Source organism: Corvus kubaryi, unplaced genomic scaffold, assembly GCF_017639235.1.
Source record: "Corvus kubaryi isolate FWS band 111438036 unplaced genomic scaffold, C.kubaryi_AGA036_p1.0 137, whole genome shotgun sequence".
In the NCBI taxonomy this organism is placed as follows: domain Eukaryota; kingdom Metazoa; phylum Chordata; class Aves; order Passeriformes; family Corvidae; genus Corvus; species Corvus kubaryi.
Genome location: NW_024580671.1, coordinates 6400629 through 6415536, shown reverse-complemented (window position 1 = coordinate 6415536; position 14908 = coordinate 6400629). Strand labels below are relative to the sequence as shown.

General features: G+C 39.0%; 1 protein-coding gene across 9 annotated transcripts in view; it reads right to left on the bottom strand.

Annotated features, from left to right (window-relative positions):
- OSBPL8 (oxysterol binding protein like 8) overlaps window positions 1-14908 on the bottom strand; it is a 73930-nt gene that overhangs the window by 14456 nt on the left and 44566 nt on the right. For 8 of the 9 annotated variants that reach the window (XM_042017705.1, XM_042017704.1, XM_042017709.1 and 5 more), the window contains 6 exons: window positions 12669-12749; window positions 11741-11842; window positions 10347-10550; window positions 6466-6550; window positions 5159-5330; window positions 1226-1460 (listed from right to left, as the gene is read on the bottom strand). In XM_042017705.1, the coding sequence (XP_041873639.1) occupies window positions 1226-1460; window positions 5159-5330; window positions 6466-6550; window positions 10347-10550; window positions 11741-11842; window positions 12669-12749 (879 nt within the window). Of the gene's footprint in view, window positions 1-1225; window positions 1461-5158; window positions 5331-6465; window positions 6551-9014; window positions 9359-10346; window positions 10551-11740; window positions 11843-12668; window positions 12750-14908 lie in introns of those variants that run through there. The other variant, XM_042017712.1, reaches the window with a different exon arrangement.

The following is a 14908-nucleotide window of genomic DNA, read 5'->3' as shown; positions in this document are numbered from 1 at the left end:
GAAGTATGATAGTTATACTATTCAGCATTAAAAACTGCATTTGTTTTCATCATTCCTAAGCTGGAAAAATTTGAGGTAGAATGCTGTTCAGAAATCGTCCCTTGGTCCTTTCCTAGGCACCAAGTGCATTACTCTCTTCTCAAATGCAGGGCTTGTACTCCAAAGGGCTGTTCATTCTCCCAGCTTTTCCCAGCCATGAAAGCTGACATATTTATGCTTTTCACTGCCTTGGATCAGTCAGCAGCATCAGTGGTTTTCCTTAAAAAATGAACATGACTTAAGGGTAACTGCGCAAAACCAGCAGCCACACTCCAATATGCTCCTTTCTGCCCAGGAAGAGGGAAGATATTATCCCATATAGATTCTGAAATCAAGAGCAATGGTTGTAGGAAAAGCAAGGAAAGGTATCTCTTTTTTCAGAACAGTTCTAAAATGCATACTCAAAAATTTGTCACTTAAAACTCCTCAGCTTCTCCTAAAATACTGCTTTGTCTAGAAATGGTACTAGAAAGTACTAAAGCATAAGATACTCAAGTTCCATGAGTATTAAAAAAAACCAAATCACATAGTCATTTCTCTTAAGGAGAAAGAGGAGATTAGTGACAAGGTTTATTTCAATTCCTGTTACCAAGTTTTTTGGTTTACAAATCCCTGTCATATTTGCCTGTATAGGCAAATACATAAAACAACCTGCAGAAGTGGAATAACAACTCTGGGGCATCGTTAGAATGCAAGGTGACATCAGAAACACAGCAAGCCTTCCACTAAATTCTGCAGACTCTACAACTGCTTAACTTCTCTCTTGCAGGAAAAAAAAAAAAAAAAAAAAAGAAGTGTCAGGTTGCCTTCAAACCTTCAACTTGAAGATTTTTACTTGAAGAAAAAAAACAGGACTAAGTTAATAAAACCCAAACAGAAGTAACAACAAAAGAACAAAAAAGAACAACAAAAGTAGTCATGATGAACTTCTGCTGCAGGTGGCCCTTTCTGTACCTTCTGTCTGAGCAATACACCAGGTAATTTCATTATCTGTTAAAATCTCATACATTAGCACAAGAGTGCCAAAGCAGAGCAAAATATGGGCGAACAGAACCTTTTCTATACTTTATTGCTGAAAATACGAAAGCCAATCCTGTAAGTCAGCTTTCAAGTGTAGTCTGACCCTTAAAATATCAGCTTACTATTTGGAGAAGCTGCTTGCTCAGTACATCAACAGCACTTTTACCTCCCCAAGTTCTTCATGACTCTGTTCTAAATAAGTAGTTTCCTTGATATCAATTGGTTCTGGATCAACATAAGAATCATCCTGTCGCTCCGATGTGTCACTATCGCTTTCTTCACTTTTCCCCAATCCATCGTTATCAGATTCCTCGTGGTCATGGTCATTTTCCTTATCGGACTTGTCAGAGTACGTATCTTGATCTTTAAAGTGATGCCTTTCAATTTCACTGTCATTTAACCTATAAAAAACAAAGGCTAAATGAATCTTTAACTTTACACAATCATTTTGTTGTTTCCAAACCAGGATCTTAATAAAAATACACACCAAAATTGCCAGTATCAAGCCTGAGGTGGCAGAAATGTCAAACTAACCTTGCTGGAAACATATAGGATGCATACTGTTCTCACTGAACTGTCAAGTGACTGATGAGCCTGGGACACCAACCACCTCTCTAGGAAACCTGTTCCAGTATCTTGACCATACTCTCGGTAAAAAAATGCTCCCTAATGTCCAGTCTAAACCTCTTCTGATGATACTTTAAATCATTCCCATGCTTCCATACCAGGGAGAAGAGTTCAGCACCTCCCTTTCCAGTTGCCCTCCTCAGAAAGCTGTAAGAGAGCTGTAAGTTTGCCTCAGCCTCCTTTTCTCAAAACTAGACAAACTGAAAGTTCTCAGTCCCTCCTCACAGGACATGCCTTCCAGCCCTGTAACATGATTTGTTGCTCATCCTCAGAACATAGTAAAGAACCTTCATAAACTTTTTAAATTTTGGGGCTCAGAACTGCACACATCCCTCAAGGTGAGGCCACACGAATGTTGAATACAGTGGCATAATCACCTCTCTTGACCAGCTAGTTAATGTCTGTTTGATGCACCCCAGGATAGAGTTTGCCCTCTTGGCTGCCAGGGCTCACTGCTGATCCATGTTGATCCTGCTGTCAGACAGCAGCCCCTGGACCCTTTCCACTGCCCCTTGTCCAGCCCTGTGCCTGCCTCCACCCAACAGTCACCTAAGGCCACCGTGAGGGCAAGGCTGCTCCCCCCAGCCACTCCTCTCCCAATTTATTCTTGTGCCTGGCATTACCCTGCCCTAGGTCCAGAATCAGGCATTTGGACTTCTTTAATTCCATTCCATTGATGATTGCCCAACTCTCCAATTTATGCAGATCCCTCTGCAAGGCCTCTTATCCCTGGAGAGTCAGCAGCACCTCCCTGTTTGGTATTGACAGCAAACTTGCTAAGAGTGCATTCAACTCTTACATCCAGATCACTGATAAAAACACTGAACAGAACAGGCCCGTGATTGAGCCCCGAGGGATACTGCTGGTGTCACCAGCCAGATGTGGCTCCATTCACCACATCCCTTTGAGTCCTGCCATTCACCCAGTTCTTCAACCAGCACACTGTGACCAGCTCATCTCACAGCTGAATAATTTGTCCAGAATGACCCTGTGAGAGACAATATCAAAAGCCTTACTAAAATCCAGAAAAACTACAGCCAGCACCTTATCTTCATCCAGTAGGCAACTGACCTTATCATAGAAGGATATCATATTAGCTAAACATGACTCCCCATGGACTGTGCCTGGCGATTCACTGTTCTTTAAATGTCTTTCAATAGAACACAGTACGATCTTCTCCATAGTTTTTCCACGCACTGAGGTTAGACTCACAGGTCTATAGGTTCCTGGGTCTTCCCTCAGGCCTTTCTTGTAAATCTGAATACTGTTGGCTAGTTTCCAGTCAGTGGGGACCTCCTCAGACTCCACAGACCCTAGGGTAGACAACTGAGAGGTACCCTGCCATAACATCCACTAGCTCCTCCACTGCTGTGTGATGAATCCCATTGGATAACACAGACTTACAAACATTCAGCTGATACAACTGGTCTCTCACAATTTCAGTGTCCACAAATGGAAAGTCACTGATCCTGCACTCATGGGCCTCCAACTGAAGGGCATCAAGCAGCCCAAGGTCTACTAATAGTATTAATGACTAAGGGGGGGGGGGGAAAAAAAAAAAGCATTGAACATGCCTGATTTTTCTTCATCCCTGTTTTTCAGGTGACCATCTTCAACAAGTATTGGTCCAAGGTTTTCCTTGGACCTTCTCTTGCTATTAACCTACTTAAAAAAGCTCTCTCTCAGCTGAAGCTAAAATTGCTTTCACCTTTCTTCTCCCTTTTCTGTCAACGCAATTAAAGCTAGACCTGCCAGTTTTGTTCCTTAGACAGTTAAGCACACTGAATACTCTCAGAATATGCCATATCAAAAGATTACTTAATTAACACATTAGTCTTAATTAGACTTAACAGCTGTAGCTAATTGCTGTGATTGTAATCTGGGACAGCAGTTGATATAAAACAGCTATTCCAGAGTACAGATCTCCAGCTGAATTGTACACAGCAGTCATATTGTTTCTATGAGATAAAAGAAGGAGCAAAACTGCAGCTGAACCAAACTTGGTCATCTGGATAGGGCCTTGAGTTGTTGCAGGGGGCAAGAATTTGCCTTTTTTGTGCTTTTCTCAGACCATCTATGCATTGCATAAAAAGAATTGCATTTCTCCCAGTCCAGGTCTCTCCCTGGGACAGCACACTCTTAACAGCAGTACAAAATTCCTGCCCAGCCAGAAAAGACAAATGGACAGCTAAATCTTCACCTGAAAGTATATTGAACTGGTGGAAGATTACTGAGGTGGATGCCTGAGAGGAGGCTGTGAGACCATGGGAGGCCTGTGGTGAAGCAGGCTCCTGGCAGGGGCCTGCAGACTTTTGGGAGAGGAGCCCACGCTGAAGCAGTGTCCTTGTAGGACTTGTCACCCTGTGGGAGACCCACACTGCAGCAGGCTGTGCCTCAAGAGCCGCCCCCTGTGCAAGAGTGACCCATGTGGCAGCAGTTCGTGGAGAACTGTTGCCCATGCAATGGACTCATGTTGGGGTTCAGGGAGCTCTCTCCTGCGGGAGCGACCCCTATGGTGGATTCCTCTCCCTGAGTAGCAGCTGGAAAACCCCATTCCCTGTCTCCCTGTGCCTCTGAGGAAGGAGGCAGAGCTGGGAAGGAAGGAGGGGTGGGGCAGAGGTGTTTTTTAAGGTCATATTTTACTTCTCATTATTCTGTTCTGATTTTGTTAGTAATAAATCCAATCAATATCTCTAACTCAAGCCTGTTTTCCCCATGATGGTATTTCGTGAGTGACCTCTCCTGGTCCTTATCTCAACTCATGAACCCTTTGTTAAATTTTCTCTCCCTATCCAGCTGCACAGGGTAGTGAGAGAGAGGCTTTAGTGGGTGCCTGGCATCAGCCACAATCAACCCACTGCAACCATTCATTCACTACACTCAATAATTTATTTCCACAAAAGCTTATGCTCACAAAAACCTGGCTGAAAGTATTTATTGAAATAAGCAGGGAGCAACTCAAGGGCACTCACACATTAGACACCAGGTGATATCAGACAATTTTAACTTTTATGCATTTAATCATAAGGTGACTGAATTATTATTCATCCATCTGATGATTCATGCTGAAACCATTTAAATAAAGGATTATTCATTTCTTTAACTAAAGTACAGCAATGTAAATTCACATCTACTGACTTTTGTCATGTGTACGAAGCTTCTGATTTTCCGCTGAAGCTAACAAGAGACATCAACTTAAAATTTTAATTTTTTCTATTTTGAACAGTTTAACTGAGTACTTAAACTTACTGATGTGATACTCCAACTTCCTTGGGACAAACTTTCCTCTGGATCCACTTCCCTTAATGAAAGACTTTTTCATTTTATGTGCAGAGTATAAAACACAGTGCAAATAAGGCATATAAAGAGAACTTGGGAGCAAAATAAACTGCAGCCTTAGCCTCCCTGTGGCGAAATTATCACTACAAGGTTCTGCCAAAAAGCTATCAGGTTTAGCAATTAATTCACTTACGGTAAGTTTTCTCCACTGTGCAGGTTGTTAGCACGAAGCAGGCCATAGAAAGAGACATGAGTACTGTCTGCTGAGGAGTTCAAATCGTGTTCTTTACCTTCCCTAATCATTGTACGTTTAAGCAGACTTGAACATTTCAGTGCCAGCTCCAAAGCATCCATCCAACACCTGCCTAAAGACAAATTTAGTATTATACTAAAAATACAGGATTTAACAGAATTATACCACTTCTGTTTCCTAACTGGGAAAATTAGTCCTTTGGGCCTGCTCACATTGCCTTTGAAGACACACTTCAGAGTGGTTCCATGTTACATGCACTGGATTTTACAATCTGGTGGGGATGTAAAAACAACGCACAAATACCCAGCTTTGGTACAAGGGATGCTTCAGGGCAGGACAAGCAAGGTAAATCATGGTTTTGTTAGAGCATATTCCAGCATTTCTTCCTTAATGCAACTCTGGCTCCACCCAGGCCCTGACTGTGGAATGCCTCCAAAGTTGCCTGCAGCCCTGCTCTAATTCTGAAGACTAAGTAACTGCATCATTTGGCAAAATTTGCCCAAGCAATATGATAACAGTGTGGAAAAAGAGCTATAATGATAGCATATAAATAACATTTCAAAAGCTAAAAAGCAGATATTCTAATTTTCTTTGGCAAAAAGTAACTAAACAAATTTGTATATTCTTTCCACTTCTTCTTTTCCATCTATCTAATCCATTTCTCAATATAAAAGGCAAAGAGAGTCCTATTTTTAAAGTCTGCAGGGGTATGCTTAATTTATCAGTAGATGAAAAGCACCTGCTAGAAAGGCTACACAACAGTCTTAAATTTTTTTTCACATTTTAACTTTAGAAGGTAGTTGCACTGATCACCACCTTCCCAGTGAAGGGTGTTACAAAACTACATTTTGAAGGAATCTTTACTACTAGAACTCTGTGCAACTGCTGCACTTAACACAGAAATGCTTTAATAAGAATACACCCGTATTAGTACTTTACAATGGCACTAGCTTGATATTTAGACACATATTAATACAGGTAAATCACAGATAACCCTTTCCCCCTCCTCTACCTAGTCAACAAAAGGCAACTACAAGGAGTTCAGTAACATTTTCTTCAGGTCAATATTATCCTTTAGTAACCATGTAAAAGTACCAAATAATTGAATGCTCTAAATTAAAGGAGAACCTTAATAACAACTAAACTGCAATCAAAGTGCTGTAACAGACATGATAAGACAATTGAAACCATCTCTTTCTCATAACTAACTGTTGTCACTGCTGAAAATCAATGAAATATCTATTTACCATCTGATTCTGAAGCGGCTCGGATGATCAAGTAACTGCTGGGCAATGGCAGAGTTATAGCACCAACTGCTTCACCTTTAGGACCCTTGAAATACACAAAACAAGAAACAGCATCAGATATTTTAATTCATTTTTACAGTTTATCATTCAATGTAGTAAGAAGCTGACACACTGCAGGGCTATTTACTGTCACTCAGCAACATCTAATGAAGACATGAATGGAAAGATGGACAGCCCTCTTTCACTGGATTTCTTCTTCAAAGACTTCATTCTAAGTATTGGACCCAATTCAAGCCTACTTTTAAAAAGAATGGTCTTTGGGATTAAAAAAAAAGTTTAGTTTAGTTGGTGGTTTTGTTTTGTTTTTGGTTTAAAATGGGGTTTTTTTGCTGGTTTTTTTTTTGTTTTGTTTTGTTTTGTTTTGTTTTTTTTTTTGGTTGCTTTGGTTTTTGGTGTGTAGATCAGACTTGGCCAAACTTTTATTTTCACTATGAAGTCTTTCACGCTTCACATTAAAAAAAAAAATCCAAAAGACCTTTCCATTTCTGTCAACCTTCATTTTGGAATAAAATCTTAAATAACCATTTTGAATTCCCTTCCAAAAAAGTTTACCTGTGGTAACTTAAAGACAATTGATAGGCAAAGAGGGCTGTATTAAACATACGTGAAGCTATCGCTGAAAGCTGGGTTAAGCCTGCCTAACTGATGTGTTAACATACTTTGATCTTTACTGATTTCCCCCAGAGAAGCCTAATGGAAAGCCAGTATAAGGCTTAGAAGAGGGAATTGGAAAGCCAGCAGAAGTTTTGAGCAAAAGCAGGTAAAGGCAGATAATTTTAGAAGCAAGCAAATGAAACAGCCAGAACGTTTCTGAGGGTGAGAAGCAGGTAAAGGAGTAGTCTTGGTGGCACTTAAATACCAATACAGACAAGCTAGAGCTGGTGTAAATGATGTTCAGAAACTCCCAAGGAGTCAGTATAGAGTAACGACAACTGCGTGTTAGAAACAAGATTCCAAACCTCCACCTCCCCCTGAGAGAGAGGAAAGCTGTGCCTACAAAAAGCCTTTGGTGAAGCAGCAACACTGGGATTAGGAGTTAGGGGTACCAAGAACCAAGATGGACAACCCCAGAGCACGATCACTCCTCACCCCAAGGGCGGGAAGGCAGGGAAGAAGCCCAGTCTCAGCAGAGGAGGGGAGAGCACCATGGCACCACACCAGGCAGGGGTGGGAGAGGTGCTGGGGCGCTGCCCGGAGGGGACCACAGCACCATGGGCGCACCAGCACTGTGCAAAGGCCTCAACCATCGGAAGTCCTTGAAAACACTTGGGTCACAGGACACAGACTAACAGCAGACTTCTGCTCATGAAATCTGCCCTCTGGGTTTATACTGTGGCCACTTCAGGGTATGCTACTTATTCTGTACCAAACAACTACAATTTAGAGGTGCAGGATGGTTTTGGTGTCTGGTTTTGCTTTTTTTTCTGCAAGAAAGTTACACTTCCTGTTTTAACAACATATTGACTAAAACCAAGTGAGTAATTTTTAGCAAAGATTTAAGTAAGTTGACTTATTTTATATAACTGCTCATGGATCTTGATTTCCTCTAATTGGTTACTGTTACAGCAGCACTGGATACTTTTCTTTGGTATCACTCATTATGGTTTCAAAACCAACTTCCAGTAGTTAGTGATCTGTACAAGAGGCAAATTAGTTTCTGTTTGCTGGGTGACTTTATTTGGATTGTCTCTATTCCTGATGGAATGATGCTACAACTACTCCAACCCAATGGTCAAGTCAAAAATTCCATTAGATTAAAAAAAATTTGAAGTTTACTTCTTACAGAATATTCATGCCAATAAAACTCAAATGTCATGAACATTCTTTCAAAGACAACAATGGAAACTGATAAGCAGTCACCCCTGAGTAAATTGACTCAGAAAAAGTTATTTGCATTACCTTTTCCAGTTATTAATTTCAGAAAACTGAAATGGCATCAGGACCAGGCACACAAGGAAGACAAAACAAGGTACAGTGCATCAGCTACCTCAGAGTGCAGGAGGAACATCAAAGACCACAGCAACAGGCTTAAGGGAGCATGTGAAGTGACTGGCCACAAACTACTGAAGAAGAGAATTTGCAGTCTGCCAGAAGGACACACCATGGCAAGTGTGTTCAAGCGAGAAAATCTCCGGCAGTACTTATACCTCTACACATGTTTTTTGCAATGCTATCTTTCTGCACGGACTGCAAACAAGGCTCATTTTGCCTTGGACTTGAGGTTCTTTCTACTAAATCCACTCTAGATCGGTCAATTGCTATTACATTTACACAAGTTTGCCTCACGACAATAAATCTGTAACTAGGATATTATGATTGACTAGGTAAACAAGGCAGAACAGGGCTTCAAACTTAAAGGCCTTTCATTTAAAGGAATCCAGTAATTCTCAACTGCAAATAGCCATACCAAAATGAACAAACGTCACTCCAGCTCTCAGCACATTTAGAATGGACAATATCAACTCGTTCAGGTTTAAAATTTGACCTACCTTAAAAAAGTAAAAATCTGGTAGGGCATGTCCTCTAAATTCTAAATATCTAGTTAAAAAAAACAAACAAATCCATTTCTCATTGCCAAGCAATAAAGAAATATAAGACTGATTTGTGATCTTCTGCAGACAGGCCACCGCTTTGCAATGCATGTATACATATCATAAATAAAGCACATTAACACCAAACACTATAGATTTGGAAAAGGATATGAAGTCTGTGTTCTGCAAATGTGAGATCACCACTAATTACTGAAAAGTCTGCCTAAGCAATAATAAATTATTCAAAAGAAACTACAAGTGATTTGATCTAAGTTTGGTAAATTTAGATTAACACTGATAAATGATCACAATTTAGGATGACTCCAAGCATCAGGAATTATACTGCCTGACTTCCCTAGGAAAAGGATGACAAATTTAATACAGCATATTCTACAGATGTGTCAGTACATCTATATCAATTTAAGATTTAGAAGATAAGATAGCTACTGATTGTGAGATTGTAAGATGAATATTGCAGAGGGTATAATTAATTATAACAAGGGCCCTAATATTGTACAGTAATTTCATCTAAAGCAAGAAGTTATTTCAGAAGGAAAATATGTTCACTTGTGCTGTGCTTCCACATCCCCTCTCCACATGCAAACACAAAACAAGAACTACAATAGTTTATCAGGTTATAAACAATGAGTAAGAGCAAGCATTAAAGATCCTTACAAGATATTGAAATAAACCTTTGCCCTGTAGAACACACTGTGCTTCTCAACACAGGTAAGAGCTGTTCACAATATTATGCCATGTATGACAAGGCAAACAGACATCAGAACTAAATGAATATATTTATCCTCCTAACATCATAACAAGCTGCAATATAAGCTAGTATCGCACAAGCAAGCAATCTGCATTTTGACTCTTAAAGCAAATTGAACTAAAGTGACATTTTATTACATGAATATAGAATTGGACACCAAGAAATGTTTCTAACAAAACTCTCTCATTTTGGCAAATCTCCCCTTAATTTCTCATATTTGACTGGTGTAAAATACAATCTTAAACTCTCATTCCTTTCATTTATGGGATGTGTGATGGCATTAACCTTTTTAACAGCAACCCTTTGCACACAACACTTCTGAAGCTCTTTAAGTACACAGAGCAGCAGAAATCAAATACCTTTTCTGATAAACAAGACTAGATGTTGAGGGCTTATATTCAGAATAAACAAACCATTGAAGCTCAAACAGAGAACATTGTTCAGCTTTTCATTAAGGTTGTCTTTATTCATAGCTGATTAATGCTAGTCATCCCTTAAGAACCATGCATACTACCACTAACCTTTGTAGCCCATATAGTCTGCTCCAAAGGATGGAAAAGTTTGAAACAAAAGCCATCTTTTTTAGAAGGCCTCTCGATGAGTTCACAAACGTTCAGCAGCACTGTTCCTACCCACTGGTCATTTTTGGGAGTTTTGTAAAGAAGCAACACTCCTGGTTTCAGTACACACCACAGTTTGGTCCAGCTTTTCAAGGTACCACGAATCTAGAAGATAAATAATTACACTTGTATCTCAGTGAAGTCAATACCAAAACCATCCTCCTTAACAAAATTAAAATTGAAATTTATTAGCTTTTATTTAAAAGCTTTAAAAAGTTTACCCAGGTTTATTAAAGAATATAAAGGTCTGCTTGCTCTTCTGTCTTGATGAGTACTCAATTCTACAAATGGGTATGCACACATCCAGATATGGGAAGTATGACAACTCATCTGAAAACTTAATGAATTTTCCTATTTGAAATATATTTTATCACTAGCACAAGGACATGATAATCTTTGGAAATAAAGCTCCTCTGAACACAGGTCAGACATCTGATAATAAAAACAAGATATTAACAAAATAACTCATATATTCGAAGTTCTTAGATAAAACCTTTTACAACAGCTGTTAGCTTCAACCTGGTTTGTGAATTAAAAGAATTCCCGGAATTTCCACATCTCATCAGACTGCTTGCATCAATTCTCTCAACTCTGAATTTTAATTGCTTCTGTGTCTGTAGAACTGAATAACAACTTGACCTCTGAGCAGTGTTTTGGCCTGTTTACATCGATTTTTGCAAAAACTGGAGAAACTTTTTCCTGGCAAGTTATTTGTTTGGAGCAAACAGTAAAAACAGGTTAAAGATCTTCTTTCTTGCACTATTTGTACAGTACTACTATGCTATTCCTAGCCAAAGAATATATTTACAAATGTAAGGAACATGTAGAAATGTATAAACTGCACTACTGTTGATAACATGGACTGCTATTTTTGAGATAGCAGTACCAGCTAGTTCTTAAGAGAGGAAAGGAAAATTACGAGAAATACACTGAGAAATCTGCATTCAAATATCCGACTGAATAATTTTTGCTATTGTTATGTATGTAATAGAGTTGCACTTGAAAGCGTAAAATGAGAAGGACAAAATGAGAATTGCAAAGCCAACTCATCCCAAAGTGATGGCAATACACACAGGATGCATGTGACTAGGGTGACTGCAGTAAGTGGGAGCTAGGTTCCTCTATTAGTCCCCTAGGATTTGAGCACAGAGATCTTGGGATGCAATTAGTGGCTGCTGTGCCTGTAGAAAAACATTAACAGCAAGTAAAAGATTGAGCCTTTTCTATTCTGGCCAGAAAGCAGCAAGCAACTAACTGCTCCATCTTCAACTCAGGTTTCACACTTGGATTCTGACCTTCAACCAGTCAGCCATAACAATAACTGAGGGGTCCGTGATCGTGCTAAGTAATTCTTTTGTGGCTCTCTTCTTTTCTTCTCTGTAGTTTTTCTTTTGAACCTGTAAATAATAATAAAAATATTTACAGCATCACGGCCATAATCCAGTTACCAGCACAAAAAGGCACTGACCAATATAAGCTGAGGAAAAACCTGTTAAATTCAATTCACAATACAGATATAGAAAAGTAACTTTAAAACAGACTGTTTGACTTCAAAGTGCAAACAATTATTTCAAGAGCAGCTACGATGTAGCCAATTTCAGATTCTTCTGCAATTTTCTTTTAAAACTGAGGACTTTGAACCTCCTGTTAGAATCAAAGGGGAGAAAAAACCAACCAAACCAGCCCCCTCCTCTCTTCCTTTCCTGGTGTAAAGTACAAAACCAAAACTGGACTAGGTTCCAATTTATAGGTACATTATCCAATCTGTGGTCCTTACCCACCAGTTATGTTCCCTCCCCAGGAGAAATCTGCAGCAACATATCTCCCTCATTTAAAGCCAAATAATTCTACGTTTCTCCTGAAATGGTATCTGCCAAGCAGTGGAGGTTGGTCTTGCTACAACACAGTAGAAATGCAGTCAAACTGTAATATTGATAATTCCATTTGTCATTTCATTGCATGTAGGTGTCCTGACATCCCTGCCAACTTGAATTAACCTATAATCTTCTGCGTTATTCTACAACATTGTGCCATCTTAAAGACTGCATTATAGAATGCCATTATTCAAGTAAAAATACAGTAAAATTTGGAGAGACTCAACAGCACAGCTTCTCACAATACTTAAATATTCCATTTGGCATTTTTGTCTTCTCATTAGAGAATAAGATAAAACTACATAAATGCATCTATTGTCCACGAGGAGTTACTAGGAAATTAATTCACCTTGAGAGATTCTTTTTTTGTAAGTTTGCTTGAAGATTGAGAGATGTCCTTCTCAGAGCCATTGAAAAGCTTGGATTCAGACTGAAATTCACAACACACATAATAAATAAATAAATGACAATGACAGATACAAGAATATATTACTGATGCTTGCACTTTTGAAAGTGTTTGAAGTGCAATTATGTTTCTAAGGTTTCCATTCCCTCTCACTTCTCTACTGCTTCCCCATTAAAAAAACCCAAACCAACAAACTACAACTTGTAACATGAGGTGTTCACCACCTATTCATGGAGCCTCTTTTCATAAGGGTTTTATGGGAAAGAAGTCTGAGATTCCTTTGGAAGCAGTTGACCTATACACAGTAAGTATTTAGCTCATGTAGACTGTTACTAGACAGACAATGCTTGAATAGCTAGGCATTATTTTAGCAGAGAGAGAATGTTTTAGGAGGATACAGGTGTTTTAACACAGGAGTCATTCCCAGGATGTATGAATCAGAATACAGAATCAGCTGTCTTCATGCACAACTTGACAGCTTCTCCAAACGGACTGCTATAGAGGCACTTACCCTGTGACTCATGAAGGAAAATACAGCCTCTTCAGTCTAGAATTCAGTGCTCTATAAAACATCAGAGTAGAAATGCCCACTAATGGCACTCGTTCTGCTCCTTGCTCCCTAATTCCACGCTCTGATTACTTTGCAAGTCATCTTCAAGAAGCTCACGGTGGTGTCAGGCAGGACCGAGACCCAGGTTTTTCGTGACACCCAAGTCCTGTTCATGCAGGACAACGAGCTCCCTCAGCACCACATGATCTTCCCCCCCCACCTCTCCCCCATGTCTTGTAAGGTTCAAAGTTTATTCCTAGGGTTTGCTGCCTACTAGTTCAAAGGGAACTCAAGACATCAAACAGTCACTTTAGGAACAGCACTCTTTAGGGGGGGAAAAAAAAAGGAAAAAGAGGAGTTTATCACAGAGTTTTCATATCATTCCTATTGGAAGTCAGAGAACATTGAGAAGGTATGCACTCTATACAAACTTCAGATAAATTACAAAGAGTTGTATTTCTTTGTACACTGAAACATAAGCCTGGTGGATGCAAACTTTCTGCATTGTCAAAAAAAAAAAAATCAGCGTAACATTCTAAACTGTGTATTCAATTCAAATTCAAAGACATTTTATTAAAACTAACCCTCAAGATGTTCCACATTTCAAATCTCAAACTACAGTGCAAAGTCTATTCACTGAATTTGTATTTTGGAATACTTTAAAATGACAGTCAAAAATACGCAAGCTTTGAGGAAAACTTACTGCAATAGTAAAAACGGTGCACTTGAGCACTCTCTTAACTCACAAGCTGCTCAAACAAAGGAAACAAAACACAAAGATTCACAAGCTGTACCGAACAATTTAACCTGGATTCTATTTTACATCTTTTATTCAGAACTAAGACTTTACAGGAGTCTACTTAGCTACTGTAAAAAAGATATGTGCAATAACTGACAAAAAGTAATTTTAGCTCAAAACAGGTTTAATGATAAGTAAATTTTCTTTAACTTCTGTATCTGTCTTGGAAAACTGAAGGAAACCTCTTTATTTTGCAATAAAGGTATGTTATTGACACTCAAAATTTAGCCTTAAGATAAGCATACAACTTGAAATTAAATTCCTCTCTCTAGAATTTAAAGGAAATACAGTACCTTAAATGTAACAACAGAAGAGGGGAGAAATGCTTATCACTGTCACATAAGAAGAGGTAATGAATTCATTATGCAAGCTATAATGGAGCAACTTAAGCAAAACATTAAAAAATATTCTAGTTGCTCACTAACAGAAAGCTAAGGCAATCTAAAGGTCACGCATTTAAAAGCCCCAAACCAGGAAGTTTCACAGGCTACAAAAACTCCTTTTCTCATTGTCTCAGTTTTAAATCTCAGTAATATGACACTGAATAAAGGTCTAGATTTACCTATTCAGTGTTTTGAGACAGGTCAGTGCATATTTTTAAGCCAGTAACCTTCTCACTGTTACATCTACACATAGCAAATGGGATAAAAAATTTAGAATAAAACACTTTAAGAGAACCTGCTGTAACTCTCAGCAAAGTACATTCAGTACCAGATTCCAGGCAAGTCCCATCACTGCTTTTCCGTTCTCTCTTAGGAAGAAGGGCTGCTATTTCACTTCCACTAGTATAATCAGAGCCCACATGCAGCAATTTAAAAAAATGGGTGAAAAAAA